The sequence below is a fragment of the Rhamphochromis sp. 'chilingali' genome (genome assembly GCF_963969265.1).
Source record: "Rhamphochromis sp. 'chilingali' genome assembly, chromosome: 11".
In the NCBI taxonomy this organism is placed as follows: Eukaryota; Metazoa; Chordata; class Actinopteri; order Cichliformes; family Cichlidae; genus Rhamphochromis; species Rhamphochromis sp. 'chilingali'.
The window spans coordinates 18,342,692-18,364,356 of NC_137938.1; the positions used below are offsets into that span (position 1 = coordinate 18,342,692).

Here is a 21,665-nt window from a genome sequence, read left to right on the forward strand (position 1 = left end):
CCTGTTTTGTTTTGGTTGGATTCCAGGCTTATCCCTCAATTTAAAAGCTCGACCGTGCTAGAAAAAATATCCACAAACACTAACTCTGCCTCATGTTACACATGACCCACCATAAAGTACAATAACATCAGGATTACAACACTATAGACACACTTTAAAGGCCCGTAGGGGTAGCTTGAGAATATTACAGTGGTTTTTCAGTTGGCACACTGCTACTACTCTCTCTCTGACTCTGTTATATTTCCAGCATGGCACTAACACTGCTTTAACTCTAACTAGCTCTTTTTGTTTTATTGCCTCTCATTAATTGTAGCCAATGAATGTGGCTCCCACAGGTAGAAGTAACAACTAAATATAACCAAGACCTAAATGAAAAAAACAAGGGTGATGTATCACTAATGGTCCCTGTTCTGTTCAGGCACAAGCAGGGCAACAGTCCACGCCTTGATCTGATCAGTGCCCGCATTTCGGCTCGTAATCACATGCTTTAATCAGATGAAGCGGGATGAACAGACTGATCTGATACGAGGTGACAAAACAGGCTGACGGGCTCTTCATAAAAATAAATAAATAAAAGAGATGAAACCACATGATGCCCACACACGTGTGTTTGCTGAGGAGGAAACAGTGAAAATGAGCGGAGACGCATGAAGCCATGTGAGGGAGAGAGCGGCGGGGGTTTGTGATGGTATGTCTTTGTGCAGATGAGATCAGGTCATGGAGCCTTAAGTACTGGTTGTTTTGGTGCTACATGATGCAGATTATGGACTAATCCTGACATGCAAACTGAGCACCTGGTCAGGAACACACACACACACACACACACACACACACACACACACACACACACACACACACACACACACACACACACACACACACACACACACTTATGAATCTTTCACGTGTGAGCTCAAAAACATGTGCGGAGCTATTTACAGGATATTTTTGCATCGCACCTCTATAATAGTCTCACTGGGGCCCTTTCTTTTAGGTTTATTGTTAACATTATACTAGAACGTGTTGGAACAACACACGTATATTATTTAAAAGACCAGTGATGGTTTGGCCTAGATCTGAGTAGCTCTAGGCACAATAATATTTTACCTTCACAGCCCTGGTGGTCCACCCTCACAGACCCGTCCTTCTGTATCCTAACACCCCCCGGTCCGGATATCCTCCTCGGTGTAGCCGCTGATGATGCTCCGGTGGCGGCAGCGCCCCGGTGCTCCGTCGCCAGTGTTCTGCAGCACTGGTAGCACACCGCCCATGCCTGTTCCTCGTTGATGGGCTGGTTATAAAGCCTCAGTATCTCCTCCAGAGACAGATCATCCGCTCCCGCTTCTTCCGGCGAGTTCATCGTGTTGTGATGCTGCTCCTCATCCCGGCGAGTCGCTGCAGCAGCATCCTTCAGCCCTCTGTTGTCCCCGCCGCATCGTCGTCCATCCATCCTTTCATTATCTCAGTGCAGGAGGCCCGATGGCGAGAACAGGTCCAGTCTCATGAGCGAGTACTGACCCGGAGGCATCGATGCTTCCCTCTTGTCTCCCCAGGTAACAGCAGCAGCAGCAGCCAGTCAATCAGCACAGCACTGGATCTGGATCTTTCCCCGCCCGCCTGATGTTCAGGCTTTGCTACCAGCAGTCATAAGATACGGTGTGTTTATGCGATTAAGCCCGGCTCGGTGTGTGTGGGTTTGTCTCACATCGCAATTCAGCAAGCTAGGCTCAGTCATTTGTCACATGATCTCTCTCTCTCTCTCTCTCTCTCTCTCTCTCTCTCTCTCTCTCTCTCTCTCTCTCTCTCTCTCTCTCGCTTTCTTTTTCTCTCAAAGTCCTGAGTGTGGACTGGCATCAAGTTAAAGAACTGTGGCCCCTGTAACACAGTGAGTTGTTTGGTATTTTGAGTAATCGCAAAGGGTCTGCAATATAAACTAATGTCTGCTCTCCGTTATTACCTGTTCACACGTGTTCACATGTGTCCCTGTAGAATCTGAGGTCTAATAGTCCTTTCTGAAGTTGGTCTCTGTGACTGATGTAAACATAAAATGTACCTACTCTGCTCGTTTACTGCTGCTTTCTTAATATCCTTTTTGGAGTAGACTCCCAGTTCATAACTTTCTTCTGTTTGGCCTGAACAGAACGTTTGAACGCATATCTGCCATTTCCCCCCCAGCTATTTATACATCTAACAGTGTATAAATAGCAGTGCTTTTATACACCATTTATACAACAGTTTAAAAGGGGAAAACTGAAATGCAGAAATGCAGGTGGAGAGTGAGTCTGTCATGGGCACTAGGTTTTATGCCTAAGTTTTGAATTGTTGCTGATTGTTTGGTGTTTATGGTGTTTTGTTTTCTAGTTGATATTCCCTGTTTGGTTCACCATGTTTATATAGATGGGTTTTCTTTTAAATTCTGTCCCTTTTTGCTGTCTAGTTTCATTTTGTACCTAATTCCACGAGTTTTGTGATATCCTTTCTCCCCTGTATTTTCCCACTTTTAAGGTTTTGTTGTTTCTTTCAATGCCATTTCCTCATGTTATGTTTACTTTTTTATCCAAGTTCCCTGTTTAATTATTGCCATTCATTTCCTGTTTTAGTTTGCTAGTTAGTTGTCTCCTGTGTTTGGTATATACTTTGTCACCTGCTATTTGAATTGTGTGCACCATTCTTCAGTGTGTGTGTGTGTGTGTGTGTGTATAAGCCCACTCAGTCCTTTAACAGTGCTTCTCTTTATCCTTTTAGTGTGTCTAGCATGGCTTAGTTCCTTTTATTTCTACTTCTAACCAAAAAGGTGGATAATGTCAGCAGTTAAGGAACATTTTGACATGCTATCGCCTACTAATAACATTAATCATTCTCAGAGAGGATGGGTAGATGTGTGTGTGTGTGTGTCTGTTTGTGTATTTATATTAAACATACACATATGGGTATTCTACAAGTGATACATCATTACATATCCACTCGAGTCCACATGTATTATCAGAGCAGGGCTGCTGTAAATCGAATGAGCAGCAGGTGTCAGTACTGTGCTGTTGAACCGGGCTTCATGTGATCTGCCCTTTGGTGAAGCAATTGGCTGGAAAGATTCAACACCTTCATTCAAACATAAGTCTTTGTTTCCCTTTCGAAGTGTATCCACTGCTCTTATTTTAGTTGGATTAGCAGTCTATGATTACCGTCTTATAGTTATTTGTCTAAAAGGCCCTACTTTTAGCTGTTGTGTATCATCTCAGGTCTTTTTCTGATTAGCCCTCTCATTAGAATCGAACAGGCACTTGCACTTCTAGGTTGCGCTAGACTGTTTACTGCTCCCTTCACTATGGCTTACTTCATGCAGTGGCAGTTTTTGATATGGGCGACATGGGTTATTGATCAAGGTGGCATCATGGTGGGCATTAACAAAACAAGTTGCTCGCACCCATGCTGCCTTGACATCAAGCCAGCGCATTTTGGGGATTGCATAGGCACCGATCGGTTTTCTAATAAGAGCTCCCTCCATTTGCGAGGAGCTCTTGCCGTGCAGGGAGGAGAGGGGCGAAGCGGCCAGGGATTCTCTGGGTGGCCGAAGTGGCATCTAAAAACCAGCTTGCAAAATAAAAGGAAATAAAAACAAACCACCAAATACAAAAATAACAGACATTATGATATAGACTTATAATTGGCACCGATGTGTTTTCTAAATTCTATCACACACATATACGCGAAAAGTAAATGTGAGATCCCTCGGTGCGCCTTCTTGCTACTGCTGTGCTTAAGTCTCACACACAACCTGCCAAAAGGGGAGGGGGCGGGCTGCTTCCAAATAGAGCACATTTCATTCATAATATTCAAATGGAAGATGGACAAGAAAAGGTCAAAGCCAGCAGGTCCTCAGTTTAGAAAAAAAGAAAAGAAGAGGAGGAAAAACGAGCAAAAGATAGAGTTAAGCAGATGTGTCATTGGATAATGGCACTTATTATGCATCCTGAAACAAGAGAATATTCATTAGTAGGGATAGTGATAAATTTCTGTTTACCTTTAGCCACTTGGCTATGATAGTAAAACAGTAAACTGACAGTAGCCACTGAGATGTGGCTTATTGAATCTTTTGGACTGTGTTCAGCATAATATTAATTAGCCATTAATTGGAAGAGGTGTGTTGTTGATGTGTCTCCTATTCTCAATATATCACAAATTATAATTGTAATGTCTTTTAGCTGTTTGCATATGATTAAATATTGTTATTATTATCCAATGCTTTGTGTGTTCATTTAATACTACTGATACACATATCAAAGTATATTTATAACACAACACAAGAACAGTGATTATATGAGCAAGAATGATCACTACTGTCATTATTTATTGACATTCCTAAAAAAGTTGAAAGACAGAAAGAAACTATTAGAGAGACTGTTTAGCATAGTAACATCATGATAATTATATAACATTCACATATAATAATAATGAATAGAGTGAACTGTAGGAATGCCAAATATTTAATATAAAATGTAAATGTTTACATAATATTGGTAAGAACTCAGTGGTGAGCTCATAATAAGATATTAACAAAACAAAATGATTATTAATAACTAGAAATGAATGGTAGACTTTGTGAGTTAGTTAAAGTAAAATAATCCATCCATCTTCATCCACTTTTCCAGGGCTGGATAAGTAGTACAGAATACAGTAACCAAAATACATCATATACAGCCTTATACCTCAGTAATCAAATCTGACTTCTCTCTGCTCTGCCTGGTGTTCACTGACTTCATGTCACTGGGAGAGCGTGTCTCCTCTTCTTGGAAGGCACTCTCCAGCACATTCAGGATGGATTTTCGTATTTCAGCCTTAAAATCTTGTCTCAAGAAGACATACAGCAGTGGATTCAAGCAGCAGTGAAGAATGACCAAATTCTCGGAGACATACAACACAATTCGGAAGGCATAGTGAAATGTTTCATTTGGTGGAATAAATACCACCAGCTGAATTAGATCAATGATGTAATAGGGCCCCCAGCACAGAAAAAAAGTGACGATAATGGAAGCAATAACTTTAAAGGGGCGACTTGATTGGCTGGCCAGGTTGCGGTTTGTCCTGAGACGATGGATGATGACAGCATAACAAGCGACAATGACAGTGAAGGGGACTGCAAATCCTAAAAGGAAGTGGGTGATTGAAATGGTATGAAAGACAGATGGTGTTGCATATTTAAAATCCTCAACACTGCTGAAGCAGTAAGTTGTGTTTTTAGACACTTCCTCTGTGTGCATGAAAAAAAAAAATTGAATGTTGACAATCAAAGCCAACACCCAAACACACAGACTCACATAGAATGCGTTGCGTACATTTCGGTGGTTCTGAGTCCAGACAGGACACACCACAGACATGCACCTGTCCACACTGATCACCACCAGAATGTAGACACTGGCAAACATGTTCAGAGAGATTGTAGTGGCGTCCAGCTTGCACATGAAATTACCGAAAGGCCAGTGAAACCGCAAAGCCAGGAATGTTACACTAAAGGGCAGAAATGCTGCAAAGATGAAGTCAGCCACAGCAAGGTTGAGGTACCAAACTGTGTTAACAGTTTTCTTCATCCTGAACCCGGTCACCCAGATAACCAGTCCATTCCCGAGCAGACCGAGGAGAGAGACCAGGGAGAAAACAGCGATAGATATGATGTTGAAAGACTGACGCAAGTTATCCAAAGACTCATCTACATCAGGTGCGGCACTTGTATTGCTTGGACTGAAATTTTCTGGGGTCATTGCAATCATTGCTTTGAGACCTGCAGCAACAGAACAAAAACAAAACAAGTGAACAAGTGTGTTTTAAATTTCTGCTTGAGTCTAGTACAGCTGAAGTTATGACACAAATGAAGACTGTCCATATCAGACCTTAGAGTTAAATCAACATGAACAGTAATGAATTCACTTACAGATTTAAACGTTAAGGCAGATTAAGGTCTAGATTTCAGGTGAGCCAAGAAGTAATTGAAGAAATTTAAGAGCAGTCATGAAAAAAAGAGGTATACCAACTAATTTATTATTAGCAATTTGTTATAAGATTGCATATCTCAAACTAAATTATAATTATGATACAGGGCTTACAAAAAAAAAGTAATGGGGATGACTGGGACATGCTTGTTTTTAACTCAAGTTATCAATAAAAGGTGCAGGAAAATAATCAGTGGTGTAAATAAACAAAAATCCATAGATGATGGATTTTCATGAAGCAGCATGACACAAATGAATCACCATCTGTTCTTGTAATGAACTGTAATGACCTTTGTGTTTGGTTTGAATACACCTTAAACGGTACACCTGCATTTTTTCAACTATTAGGCAGAAAAACATACACTGTCACTCTCTGAGAGTTTGTAGACAAGTTATAACTATGAAAGAAATGCAGTACTTTATTAGTACCCAATTCTATGTCACTGTAAGATAGTCTGACTCGAGTGATAAGGAAAGTGGAATGAGCAATATATTTACAGTGACCTCCATCACATGTGAAACTTGCTAAAACCCTTCATAATTAACTCAATTAACAAAAATCAAACGCACATGGATTCAGTGACACAGCTTACCTTTCCTTCCTCCTCTGAATCAGAGACTGACTATATATAGGGCTATCAATTTCCCTTCAAGTAGCCACTACCACTAGCTTGAGCTGAGGAATCTAAAACTAAAACTAAATGGCTCTATCTAAGAAAAAATATTCAACAAATCCCTTTGTATCATGAAACAAACAAAAGGAAGCATTCCTATGGTAAAAGAAACCCCTCCTCTTGGTTTAACCTGCTCATGTCAAATATGACATCATCAGTACTTTAAAAAGCAGGAAATGCTGCTCAGACCTTTCTGGTAGCTCATTACCCATACTGTCCAGTTGTTGTTGTTGTTTTTGGTTTTTTTTAAACTGTATTCAAACAAGTCAATACTATAAATGGCTTCAAGTGCTCATTCAGGCCTTTTAGAAGCCAGACACCCAGACACTGAGCCATGGCTCTATGCTACATGCACACAGTCCTGCATATTCACTTTTTCCAGATGTGCTTGGATTTAAAAAAATTCCCTTCTCTCTGTGTACCTGGCCTGTACCACTACACTTGTCTTTGGAATGTCTGCCTTCCTGCCTTTTTTCACAAAATGGTATGAGTCTGTTCTGTCTTTGTATGTGAATGGTTGCATGATTTGCTTATCAAAATAAATACCCGTCCCTGCCTGCATGGTTTCAGCAGTCCCACATACAAACTGGCCATTAATAATTGACATGAAATAATCTCATGGGCTGGATGCTGTCTTGTTTCTTTATGTTGTTGGGGGTTCTCAAGAATGACACCATTACTTGAAGAGAAGGTATTTGTAAATGTAAAACAACGCTTTGCCATCACATTCTGCCCAGAGGTAACTCCCTCTAGCTCTCTAGCTCCCCCTACAGTCTAGGAGTATTAACAACATAAAACATGATACTTTGCTGTTATCATTACAGATGTAATTGTATATAGCCGGCTTGCAGTTCGTTTGACACACCTGTGTTTCAACGAAGCCTGACAGACTACTTAAAAAAATTAAAACAAAACAAAAAACTACATCCTAATCTCAAAATATAAAGACACCTTAAATGGTAGAGGAGGTACATTGTAGTCTTTGAAGAAGCGCAATACCTTGGTCATTTTGGACCTTTGCATTGTATGCGCTTAATTCACATAAAAACAGACAGACATTTTTGATGTTACAGCCCAAACAATTTTTTTTAACAAAAGCTGAACTATTTTAATACAAACATTCGCTTATATTTATTTCACTCACCACGATTTTGCATAAATTCTCCTCATTAGGTAGACATAGTATGTAACTAAAACCACTTTCTAAATTTGGTTTAAATGCACCATAACAGATAATATCTGGAGTTTTACAGCAAGTACATACCGCACTGCCACTGTCTGAGGCTTTTTAGACAAGTTGTATTTATGACAGAAAAAAACAGTGAAGTCCTCACATCAGTGCTCTCAAGCAGTTTAGCTAATTTACCTAATATTAGTTAATTAGCTTATTTTACAAGATTAGTGTTTTCCTGAATAGAAAATAACCATGGATTTTACGGTTGTACAAAATAACAAGATTGCATACCTTTGGTGAAGTGCTCCTGTTTGGCTGTTGATGAATACAGAAAAATGACTGATCAAACTGACTGGTTAATATAACTCAGACTAATCAGGGGAGGATCTACTGTGGTGGCATGTGTCGTCATAAAATAATCTTTCTAATATATTGCATAATACCCCCCCACTTAATTTAAAAATGGTTCAGCCCGTTGCTTCCAACTGCTTTATTTGTTTTTAGTAGCAACTAATACCTATAACTGTGCCAGAGGACAATTTGAATCGATACCATGGGCAATTCAGATTGTCTTGACTTCTTCGTTATATAGCTTGTATTTAGATAGCTTATACCTCATAATTGGCGTTTTGTTGTTTTGTTTTTCCATTTGAAATGTTAATATTCTTGTTTTGATTGTAACCTTTGATTCCTGTGTGTCTATTTTATCGTTATTCTAGTGTTGTATCTTAATTTTTATGATATTTCTTGCTTTGGTTTACGTCAGGTGTTATTATTCCCAGCAATAGTCACCTAAGTGTTCCTGTTTGTGCCTCTTTTTGTTTAATTTCTGTATCAACATCTTGACATCTTAGTGTCGTTTACAATATCTCTGACGTCCTGGGTTTCTCTCTTTTTTTTTTCTGTTTTAATTTTTAATTTTTTTAATGTCAGTGTCAATGTTTTCACCTTTTGTTTGTTGTGCTTGTTTTCCACAGAAAACTCTTAGTGTATTTATAGTCGAGTCTATACTGTGTCGAGATGTCTGTTTTGTGCCAGTGCTAGTTTCAGTCATAATGCAAATGTACTGTTTACTTTGCAAACTGAAAACCATTTCCTGTTTCAGACCACAGTTGTGATGTCCTGCTTAGTAACATAAATCGAACACATGGGCAAAATTCTTGTAAAAGTTTTTATAGCTACTTATTATTAGAACTATTTATAACTAGATTTTAGGGCTGTGTCCTGAGTCAGTTTCTCTTTTGCCTCTACACCAATGAATCAGAAATAGCCTAGGTTTAACTTCACTAAAATAACATCAAACTGATTAACATTAATTTTTTCAGTAACTTTTTTGTTGTCCAAATAAACACTTGTGACTTCCCCAAAACTTTTTTTTTGACATTTTACATGCTTGATTGATTCATTAGCGCTCTTTCAAAAATCAGAGACAAACTAAACAGCTTGCAGCTTTATACTGGCACTTTCACATCATATTTAATGTTCAGTCTATATCTTTACTGATATAGACTTCAATGACATAAACAGCACAAAATTGTATGTCACAGAGATAGGATATGGAAAAGGGAGGCAAACCCTCAACTCTCTGCCCTCTTATACTTCCTCTATACTTCCTTGCAGCTCTGTTATTAGACAGACCAACAGCCTTCATTTTTGCAGCACCCATCTTATCTAAATCATATCTAAAGCTGCGGGGCATTTGAGCTGGTCTGGTATCATGTGGTTTGCTGCACTGCAACTCTGCATAGTACTTTGAATGATGGCATTAGTGTTTTGATATTTACTGATGTAGATATATAATGTTTTTTTCTGCAGGCGGTATTCTCAACTTTTTTTTTTGAAAAAACACGAATGGTATTTTTCTGTGACTATGTGTACTGTCTCTCAATGTCTTCTTCATTTGTTGAGTCTTACACTGTCAAAATTCAGTTTTCAGACAGAAAATACATACTGGTTAATTCAATTTGTTTTACAAACCCTAATTCAAAAAGTATTCCAAAATAAATTTTTAAGAAGAAAGTACTTGATTTTGAAAATAATCCCGTTATGTTGATTTCTGATGCTAGAGCTCAGTTTCCTGTGGTGGTGATCACACTGGTTAAATGCCAGTATGACCCTCAAAGCAAATGACAAAGCCAGGTGATGATCTTCCATTGCTTTAATTGTCAGATTTAGTGGAACACTTGCATACGTGGGCATATGTGTGTGTATGTTGTGGAATTATATAGCATTATATAGCTTTTTAGCATTATACTTTTCAGCATTATACGTTTAAGCAGGCCTCTGTGTGACCTTAGGAGCAAGAATAGTTGAAGCAACATTACAGGAACAAGATGCACAGACGGGATACTTATAGTACAAAAGTTGTAGACAAGAGGGGGGCAAAAGGGCAGTGTGAAGAACAGTTTAACACCTTGGATAAGTATAGACTAGAAAAGCAGAACTAAGGAGGAGAGCATAAACCCCTGGCGCAACACACACTTGACACCTACGAATCGCACACTGACATGACCCACACACACTCCCACAGTACAGACAGGAACACACACACATTGCAGGCAGAGACATGTACATCACACACACACATGCACAATTAAGATATGCAATTAAGAAAGGGGTTAAAGATAGGGCAAGACCTTAAAAGAAAAGGTAGAAGATGAGAGATGAGGAAGAAGTTGTTTTGATCGAAACTGTGCATGACGTATAGGTGAACGTGATAACAGAATAACAGGAAAGGTGGGAGGTAAATAAGGTTCGAAGAACTGCCCTTCGAATCTGCAAGATGCTTCATGCTGAGCTGATTCCCTCCTGCGCAGGGGTTGAAATAAAGAAGTTGATGAATTGAAGGACTCTGTCTCGAGTCGTTTGTTGAGTCAGTCGTTGTGGTCTTTCACCAGGTCAGATTCAAAGGATCGGGAGAGGCGTCAGCACGCCGACAATGTGTGTGAGTGTATGTGTGTGTGGTTCTACAAAACAGAATGAAGAAAACAACACAGATTACAATCTAATGTAAACACCAATAATCACGTTAGTAGGCTACATAACATATTACAGCCACATACTTCTATTATGGACCTTATTACTACGCTGATGGCCTTTGCTTGTAGTAGGATGGAAATGGAAAGATGTAATCATCTTTCCATTACTTATGATGTTAAATAAAGTAAAATGAGGCAAATAAACATGATAAAAATCACCAACTCAAACTAAAACTTAGCTTAGTCTAGCCCAGGGGTGGGCAATCTCAGTCCATGAGGGCTGGTGTCCCTGTAGGTTTTAGATGTGTCCTCAAACCAACACAGCTGATTTAAATGGCTAAATTAGCTCCTCAACATGTCCTGAAGTTCTCCAGAGGCCTGGTAATGAACTAATCATGTGATTCAGGTGTGATGATCATTTAGCCATTTATTTTTAGCTCAAAATGACAACATTAACACAGTAAAACAGGTCTCTTTCTTAAACAGAAGCCTGTCATGCTTAACTTCGAGAATATAAGTAAATCTTTCTTTAAAAGAACTCTGTCCTGCTTAACTTAAAATTATATAAATTAATAGAAAGCAATAGAACAAAAATATTCTTGTAACAGTGCACATATAGTGCATTTAGTACAATTGGCTTCAGTTGAGATATTATTTCAGCTTTTCTAATGCTAATCAGCTGCTCCTGTTTGTAAACCCGCTTGTTCCCATGATTACGCATCATAACTCATCATCATTATTCATCTATGTATTACTTTTATGTATTAGTCGTCTACTTGTTGTAATCATCTATCCTTGCAGTTGTTTATTACACAAAATAAATTATATTATCACACTTCTGGCCACATAGCGCTGATATTCACTGCACATGCCCATATTAACCTTAACCAGAGGGTTTAAAAAAAATAAACCAGTGTTTACATACCATATCTGCTTCTGCCGTGGCCTGGTGGACAAAAAATTGGTTAAGGGTTCCCCGAGCTTTCACGCCCCTCATGTTCTTCATGTGCCCACCACTAGAAGCATGCCTATGGAAAAAGTGCGCCGGCACACAGTGCAGTGCGCTTTATAGGTGTTATCGTGCACTTTTCCAGCCAGGTGTTTTCCTTTTCCCATTCCTCCCTGTACTTTTGCAGCCTATTTTTCTTTCTCTGAGGGGAACAAACATTGCTGCTCTAATGCTGGGCTTACACTGTGCGATTTTTGGCCCATTTTGAGACGATTTTTGAGTCGTGCGACCGATTTGGTGATCGGCCCGATTTTGGCCTTCATCGTGCATCGTGTAGTATACGTGGGGTAACGAGAAGCGATTAACACCTCACGACCAGCTCCCGATCATCAATCGCTCGTGAGGGTGTCACCACAGGTGCTCACACTGCTCACGCACAAACACGTAAACGTCGGTGAAAAAGATGGAGCAGCACAGCTGTGCAGCCTGTGATCTGGACACAAGCGATGGAGGCACAACTTGTAGAACTTTGGAAAGCTCATCCGAGCCTTTTCGATGTGGCATCACAAAATTATCACGACCACAACAACCGTGAAAATAGTTGGATTTACACTGCTGCTCAATCACAGCTGCCTGATTAATGTTTTTCATTAGCAATTTAGCAAAGTTGATGGTGGTGGTGTGTCTGTGTGAGTGAAAGACAGAGAGGGAGAGCGAGCGACAGATTTTCTGTTATAACTGTTGTGTGCCCACCTTATTACTAAATTAGGCAGAGCACTCCGAATTGAATCAGGACATAATGTCTTTATGTTGCTTTATTGAACACTGTCCATCTTACAACTAGCCACTTAACGGGGCTTCCTCCGGACAATAACATCCGGTTCAAAGGTCATCACCTTAAGACATAGCCATATCAATACATGACATCCCCCTTTTCCTTAGACTCAAACTTTAGTTGTAATAAGTTTGATGTCTTTTTTTTTCCAACACTGAACATTCTTCTTGTCTTACTTTCTAACAAGTATATAATCTAACTGTCTCACCACACATGTACCTTTCTTTTTTCAATATATACATGTCGAAATACACATATGAACTTGAAACTTGCCAACTTTAAGTTACCTCTTCACCTTAACATATTATAGTTCATTTCACCACAAAATCACGAAACCTCTCGGGTATCTTTTTAGCCCTCTGTGAGCTACTTGGTCTCTCTGGCCCCTGGGAGCCCTCTTGTGGTGTTGGAGTGAAGGTGTCAGTCTTTGTGGGTGTTTCACCTTCCTCCCTTTCAGGTATTGTGTCATAGTGTCCTTCTCTGGTCTCATTTGTCTCGTATTTCTTCACATGTGTGGTATTCCGGTGATAGCGAGCTCCTGTTGGTGATTCAATAATGACTTGGTTTCCAGTTCTGCTTACAACTTTGTGTGGTGTTGCGTTGAATGGTGTTGTAAACTTGTCCACTTTGTCTTGTTGAACCAGCACTGTGTCTCCCGTGTCAACTTTTGAATACTCAGCTCCCCTTCGTTCATCAGCATAAATCTTTGATTTTCCTTTCTGTTCAGCGTCTCTGTCACGCACGTCCAACTCCGTTGTTTTTGCCTCACTGATGTTCGGTAACTTTCCTCTCATTTTGCGGTTGAACAGGAGTTCTGCTGGACTTTTGCCCGTGGTTGGATGTTCAATGTTGCGATACACTGTTACATATTTTCTTAGCTCTCGCTTCCAGTCAAGTCCTTCGGCTTGTGCGATCCTGATTCTTTTCATCAATGATGCTGTCACGATGAGTTGTGTGGCTGTCAGTGGCTGGACCCACGTGCAGGACTCGGAGACAAAACATTAACTTAAACGACGGCTTTATTTGCTGGAGAGTCACCTTTGGACGATGCATAAACAACAACTTAAACTAACTAGACAGGAGATGCTGAAGGAAGACGACCATGGATACACACACAACAAACGTGGAGGACGCAACAACTGGCAGGGAAAAACACAGGGCTTAAATACATACTGAGGTGATTAGGGAATGTGAAACAGGAGGAGAGCACAGCTGGGACTCATCAGACATGACAAGACAAGGGGAGGCAAAACTCAACACATTGACATAGTACACAGACTTTCAAAGTAAAACAGGAAACTGAACAGACGTGGACTAAACTAGGGGATACAGTGACAGAAATCAAACCCAAGAGAATCAAAACACATCATGAAAACAAAGATAACTAATACAAACAGAAAAACACTGAGTCCACAGACTCAGGACCGTGACAGTACCCCCCCTCAAAGGGCTGGCTCCCGACAGCCCCAAACAAAAAAGGCACAAAGCACCAGGCCAGGGTGGGCGGAGGGGGCCCAGGAAGGAGGGACAGAGACCAAACAACAAGGAGCACAAGAGACCAGAACAAACCAAAAACAGGTCAACACAAAACAAGACTATCCACGAGTCCATAGCAAAGTCCGGGAGTCGACAACACAAGAGCCGAAACAGTTCAGGGGGCCAACCATGCACACAGCAACGGCGGCGACGGGCAAACAGTTCCGGAGGCCGACCGTGCACACGGCAACGGCGGCGACGGGCAAACAGTTCTGGAGGCCGACCACTCGGAAGGCAGTGGTGGCCACTGAGCAGGTCCGGAGGGCGGCCGCGATGCCAGCGGTGGCGACGAACTCCTTCCGGAGGCCGTCCCCGAAGGCCATGACGCCAACTTAGCGGCCTGGAAAACGGCTGGCAGAGGCGAGGCGGAACAGGTTGAGCTGGCACCGACGGCGGCGTGGCAACCACAGGACCAGACGAGGCAGGACCAGACGAGGCAGGACCAGACGAGGCAGGACCAGACGAAGGCGGAGCTGAAGATGATGACGAGGCAGGACCAGACGAGGCAGGACCAGACGAAGGCGGAGCTGAAGATGATGAGGATGCGGAGGCCGGACCAGGCGAAGATGAGGGTGCAGAGGCCGGACCAGGCGAAGATGAGGGTGCAGAGGCCGGACCAGGCGAAGATGAGGGTGCAGAGGCCGGACCAGGCGAAGATGACGGCAGCGGGACGGCTGCGGAACCTGACGGCAGCGGGACGGCTGCGGAACCTGACGGCAGCGGGACGGCTGCAGGAGGTGATGTGGAGATGTGCTGGCTGGGTCCTCCAGGACCACCAGCAGATGTGAGGATGTGCTGGCTGGGTCCTCCAGGACCCTCAGCTAACGAGGCGTGGGGCTGGGTGGGCTCCTCGGACCCTCCAGCAGACGTGGCATGAGGCCGGACGGGCTCCTTGGGCCCTCCAGCAGACGTGGCATGAGGCCGGACGGGCTCCTCGGGCCCTCCAGCAGCCGAGGCATGAGGCTGGCTGGGTTCTCCTAAACCCCCAGCAGACGAGGCAGGACGCTGGTTGGGTTCACCTGAACCCCCAGCTAACATGACGTGAGACTGGACGGTCGACTGAAACAGAAGTTGTAGTGGTGGTCGCAATGAAGGTCGTGCTGGGTGTAGTGATGGTTGTTGAACATGCAACAGAGCGGGTAACAGACTCTGAGCAACTCCTCTCCGGGGAACAGGGACGGGTACTGGGCCTGGTCGAACCTCAGCCACCGCCACCTGAAGAACAGATACAGGGCCAGGGAAGAGCTGTGTTCTGGCAGCCGTACCCCTGGGGGCCGGTGTGGGTGCAGCAGCTAGCTGGACCGCCGCTGCTCCCACCCGAGGAGCTGAAACGGGTGCAGGAGTCAGCGGGGTCTCAGTTGCCCCCACCCAGGGAACCAGAACAGGCACAGGCAATGACCGGGCGCCCACCATCCCCGCCCGTGGAGCAGATACAGGTGCAGGGATGAACGGAGCCATAGTCTGCCTGGGAACTGGAACCGGATGCGGAGAGCAGAGCAGAGGAGCTGTAACAGTCACTGGGAAAACCAGGTTTATGGCACCAGACATGGTTCTAGAAAACCGAGACTTACGGCAGGCTGACCTTGGTAAAACCGCTATTCTTAAGTTGTCCAGGTTGACGTTAGCAGTCTTAGAAAAAACGAGTTCAGGGGCAGTCACAGGTGCTGGAGGAATTATACAAGCGGTATCTGAAGAAACTGGGTGTGAAGCAACATAAAACACAGTCTTACAAAACGCAGCGTGGGAAGTTGCACACACAGTGTCCAGGGCTACTGGCTGAAAAGCACGGCGCACAGAGTCATACAAACATGATCGTGGATCCGAAACTTTAACTTGAGCAACCACTTCTGCAGTGTTCAAACCAAGTATTTTTGCCAGCTTGGTAACAGCAGATGACACCTGGTTGGTCTTAACCTGGACAGTCACAGGACGTATAGTCTGGAAGAGTTCACAATGAGCAACACAAACAGTCTTTGAATAAGCAGACTCTAGGCTTGTGAAATTTAACTCGGTGGAGGTTATGGAAACATGAGGTTTATCATAGGAAGCCTCAGAATGAACTGGCTGGTGAGCCGCGTAAACCATGGGTGAAGCAACACCAACAACAGCCTCATGAGGTCTAGCCTGCACAGCATAGATGGAATGTGGCTGGGAAATTGAACTGTCCCTGTTTAGTTTAGCGGTAAGAGAAATGGTCTTTTGAGCTACATCTTTAATGTCCCGAGTGAGATCATGATTGTCCAAGTCAGAAAATTTCATAACAGATTCACATATATAATCTACATCTGGAAACTCACTATTAACTGATCCAAAAACAGATGGCTTGGAATCAACATAACCTGCCTGAGAAGCGAAAACAGAAACCCCAGTCTTTTCAGAATGAAACCCAGAAACACCACTCTCAGTTACAGGACAAAAAACCTCTTTTGACTCTGAAATAAGGTCATCTGATTCCTGAATATTCTCAAACTTTGAAGACACAAAAGAGGGAAGATTAGAATGCTCAGAGTCCCGAAAGACAGCCTCAGAGTCAGCCACCTTGGGATCATCAGTTTCTGTCTTTGCAGGCCCTGAGTTAACAGTCAAAAAGTTAACCGACTTCGAATTCGCCGGCTCAGAGCGGGAAATTCCCAGCGTGGAAGAAGCCGGGTGACAACTGTTCTGTTCACTCACCACGTCCAGCAGTTCAGAACTGGACTCGGGTTGCGGTGAGGGACGGCGACGACGAGAACGCCGCTTTCTCTTAGAAACCGGAGCGACAGAAAAAACGGAGAGTGTCGGAGCAACAGTGACTGGTCCCTCATCCTCCGACCACATTCCTGCCAGGCATGAGGCAGGTGAGGGGTGGTCGGAACCAGACGTGAGGGAGGAAGGAGTCCGATGCTGCGACTTCAGCTGCTGCAGAGGGGCTTTAGAATGCTCCGCCCGCTGCGGCGGCATGAGAAGGCTTGCTCGCTGTGACTGAGGCGGTGTGGATGAGGAGATGAGGGTGAATTGGGCCAGCTCCCGGGCTTTGACTGCCTCCTTAGCCTGGGTCAGCGAACGGCTGAACTCCGAGGCAATAGACAGCTTGCGCAGTTGAGGATTTCTGTCAAATATGGTTTGTATTGCATTCAGCCCGACTGAGAACTTCTGCAAATCTGAGGCGTGGCTAATGCGAGTCATCAGTCCGAGGATGCGAGCAAGGTCCACCTCTCTCTCGAGGTGAGCTGAGTCCGCTGGGTCCATGTTATGGTTGCGTCCTTCTGTCACGATGAGTTGTGTGGCTGTCAGTGGCTGGACCCACGTGCAGGACTCGGAGACAAAACATTAACTTAAACGACGGCTTTATTTGCTGGAGAGTCACCTTTGGACGATGCATAAACAACAACTTAAACTAACTAGACAGGAGATGCTGAAGGAAGACGACCATGGATACACACACAACAAACGTGGAGGACGCAACAACTGGCAGGGAAAAACACAGGGCTTAAATACATACTGAGGTGATTAGGGAATGTGAAACAGGAGGAGAGCACAGCTGGGACTCATCAGACATGACAAGACAAGGGGAGGCAAAACTCAACACATTGACATAGTACACAGACTTTCAAAGTAAAACAGGAAACTGAACAGACGTGGACTAAACTAGGGGATACAGTGACAGAAATCAAACCCAAGAGAATCAAAACACATCATGAAAACAAAGATAACTAATACAAACAGAAAAACACTGAGTCCACAGACTCAGGACCGTGACAGATGCATTCTGACGTTCCACTTCTCCATTAGCTTGAGCTCATTTTGGTGTAGTTCTTATATGTTTGATTCCATTAGTTTCACAATATTCTCTGAACAGCTCAGATTTGAACTGTGGGCCGTTATCAGATTTGATGGTAACTGGTAGCCCATGTCTGCTAAATATACAGTCAATAGAGTCAATGACTTTTTCAGCAGTTGTAGATGACATTACATCATACTCATAGTACCGACTGTAGTAATCTATCAGTACAAGTATTGAGTGGTTCGAAGGTAGCAGTCCCAGTAAGTCTACCGCCACATCTCGCCATGGTCCATGGTCGCCATGGTAAAAGTGTGTTTCTCAGTGGTTCAGGTGGATCTGGTCTGGCTACTATTTGACATCCGTGACAAGCTTTACAAAACTTTTCTGCAGCTTTGTCCATCCCTGGCCACCAAACTTTTGTTCTGAGATGCTGTTTGGTTCCAACAATTCCTAAATGTCCTTCATGAGCTTTGACAGTGCTTGAGCTCTCAGGTTTTCTGGCAATACAATGCGAGTTCCCCGCAAAACTATGTAGCCGATGACACACAGTTCATTTGCAATGGGTGCATATGTTTTGCATTTTTCAAAGTGTCCATTTTCAATAGCTCTTCGCACTTCTGTTAATTCTGAGTCTGTAGCAGAGGCTTCTTCAACCTCTCTTGTTGTGAGTGCTTTTGGAGTAGCATTAACTGCAACAAATCTCACATATTCTTCAGATTCATGCTTGTGTATCTCTTTTGTGTCAGACAGCAGTCTTGACAGTGAATCCGCAATGTTCTGTTTTCCCACAATGTGCACTACTTTAAAGTCATATGGTTGCAGTCTGAGAACCCACCTTTCTATGCGTGCACAAGGTTTAGATTTCTGGCTGTATATGACCTCCAATGGCTTGTGGTCTGTGATGAGGTCAAACTTCCTGCCATACACATATGGATGTAGTTTCTCACATGCCCATACTAGTGCTAGGGCTTCTCTTTCTGTTTGAGAATATCTTCGCTCACAGTCTGTTAAACTCCGACTTACGTAGCACACTGGTACCTCTTCTCCGTTCTGTATTTGAATTAGCACTGCGCCCAAGCCTACAGGGCTTGCATCTGCTATGACTCTGGTTGGGGCTTCTTTGTCAAAATAGGCTAGGGTACCTGCTCTGGCTAACTCAGTCTTTAGTCTTTCAAATGCTTGCTTTTGTTCTGGCCCGAATGTAAACATAGTTTCTTTTCGAGTTAAACATCTTAGTGGTTCAGAGATAGCAAACTGTGGTATGAACCTGCTACTGAAGCCTACCAGTCCAAGAAAGCTTCTCACCTCAGTAGCATTCTTCGGTTCTCGGGCTTCCACCACAGCTCTCACTCTTTCTTCAGTCGGGCCAATGCCTTTCTGTGTCAGCAGTATTCCCATGAACACGAGTCTGTCCATGTTGAACTGACACTTCTCACAAAAACAAATCCAGGTCCGTGTTGTCCTCGTCGCCATTGTTGTGTGCCCACCTTATTACTAAATTAGGCAGAGCACTCCGAATTGAATCAGGACATAAAGCACGGTCTTTATGTTGCTTTATTGAACACTGTCCATCTTACAACTAGCCACTTAATGGGGCTTCCTCCGGACAACAACATCCGGTTCAAAGGTCATCACCTTAAGACATAGCCATATCAATACATGACAATAACCTTCATTTTATGGAGGCACAGTGTGAGCACTCAGGTCACATCAGAGCATCGGGCGGTATAGTGTGAGACCTGCATCGTGACCTACGAACTTCTAACCCCTGCGAGTCAATCGTGCAGTTTGAGCAGGAGCTGAATAACGTGACTGAAAAAAATCGCACAGTGTCTGCCCAGCTTTAGGTGTACTGTCATCCGAGACTTGCACCGCAGTGTCTGCGTTTGTTTCCCTGTTGGCCATGCTTCTTGTTGTGGTCATCTGTTGTCTTCCGGTATTTTCTCCGTAAGCGACCTTTCCTCGACCAATGAGATGAGCGGTAATCTGAATTGTCATACTCGAATTGTCAAAGTGTGCTGTCAGCTCATTGGTCACAAAGCAGGAGAGGGGCTGGGAATTATGTTTTCAAACAAAGCGTTAATTCCATTAAAAGTTATAGACTACTTTTGATTCTCACTGTATTACGGGACAAAGTGCGTCCCTTATTAGCTCAATACGGGACGTGTACTTTTGTTTCGAAATACGGGACGATTCCGTTTTTTAAGGGACGGTTGGCAACCCTACGTAGACTGAGAATGCCCACACTGGCTTAGCCAAAACTTAGCTTGGCCTCGCCAATCTTAGCTTAGCTTAGCGATAACTTAGCATATAAAATGTGTAAGCAGAAGATGTCCAGAGTAGGGATGGGTACCGGTATCCATAACAGTAGTAACCAGACTGAAAAACAGCGCACATTTCAGTGCTTTATTTCGGTGCTTTTTTTTCCTGAGATGTCATACACTTTGGATTCTAGCCAATCATTTTACCTTTCCAAGGATAGTAGGCGGGGCCAGGAACGTAGTTCTTTTAGAGCAGAGCTACAGATTAAAAATGCCCAAGGCAAAGCGGTCAAAAGTCTGGCTGTACTTCACAGCAAAAAATGCGAACTCAGCAGCCTGCAATAAGTGCTTTAGGGTGATACTGTGCAAAAGTGGTAACACCTCGAATCTGATGAAACACCTAGCGACGTATAGCATTTTGTTAAAAGCCGAGAAATGCACCGTATTTGATAGCTTGCTGCAAGACCGAGCACATCTACTGCGGGTGTGGTGCCTGTTATTGGACCCGGAGTTAACATAACATATGACAAACAAGAAAAGACTCATAAACAAGAAGACATGGATGATAACATAAACTAGACCACACTCAACTACGACAAACTAATAAAAATACTAGAACTTCACATTACCACAATATATCATAAGGCACAACGGATTACAAGGTGCATTAAGCAAAACAAAACAGTCAGATAAGTCAAACTTTATTCAACGCATTCTTTTTGTGAACTGATGAAGACACTTGGATATAGTGATGGGAATTCCGTCTCTTTTTAGAGAACCACCTCTTTCGGCTCCGCTCACTGGAAAGAGCCGGCTCTTTCGGCTCCCAACCGGCTCTTCAGGTTCACTGTAAAAAAAACAAAACAAAAAAAACGTTGCTAAAACTTAAAAACTCAAGGCAACCGACTGCATTTACGTTTTTAGGTTCTGATGGATAACTTATAATTTCAAGTTTAGGAGATAAGTTGCTTTAGCTAATGTTTTTGTGTTGACAAAATTAATAATTGTCCTTTTTCTCAACTCATATTTTATTGTTTTTGCAACGTATTTCCTAAAGTTTACACAAGGTATTAGTTTTAGTTTCGGCAACGTATTTCCTAAAGTTTACACAAGGTATTAGTTTTAGTTTCGGCAACGTATTTCCTAAAGTTTACACAACATATTTTTTTTGTTTTGCCAATCAATTTCCTAAAGTTTAGAAAAAGTATCTTTCATAGTTTTCATGAGGTGCTCCCTGTTGTACCAATGAATGTTTACACAGTTGATTTTCAAATAACTTTGTGTTCAAACACAACTGCACCACTGACAATGTTGACTTTTGAGATCAGCCATTTTTAACATACTGACAACATTCAGCCACAAATAAAGTCCTTCCAAAAACACAAAAAATTTTTGTAACAAATGTTACTCATCCAATTTTAAAGGTGGTGTTGTCAGACAGAATATCAAACCTATCTTGATAGATAGTCACTAACAAACAGATTCAAAACATCAGATGGCAGGATGTGAACAAC

General features: G+C 42.7%; 2 protein-coding genes across 4 annotated transcripts in view; both read right to left on the minus strand.

Moving 5' to 3' along the window:
- Positions 1–1,728, minus strand: part of LOC308405761 (protein spire homolog 1-like) — a 37,055-nt gene extending 35,327 nt beyond the window's left edge. For all 3 annotated transcript variants that reach the window (XM_080896495.1, XM_080896493.1, XM_080896494.1), the window contains exon 1: positions 1,108–1,728. In XM_080896495.1, the coding sequence (XP_080752621.1) occupies positions 1,108–1,450 (343 nt within the window). In that variant the 5' untranslated portion in view covers positions 1,451–1,728. The remainder of the gene's footprint in view (positions 1–1,107) is intronic.
- Positions 1,729–4,697: 2,969 nt separating this feature from the next.
- On the minus strand, positions 4,698–5,762 carry LOC308405873 (chemerin-like receptor 1; the record flags this gene model as incomplete). Its single annotated transcript, XM_080896651.1, has 1 exon — positions 4,698–5,762. The coding sequence occupies one exon, from the start codon at positions 5,760–5,762 to the stop codon at positions 4,698–4,700; it is 1,065 nt and encodes a 354-aa protein (XP_080752777.1).
- Between the last annotated feature and the right edge of the window lie 15,903 nt (positions 5,763–21,665).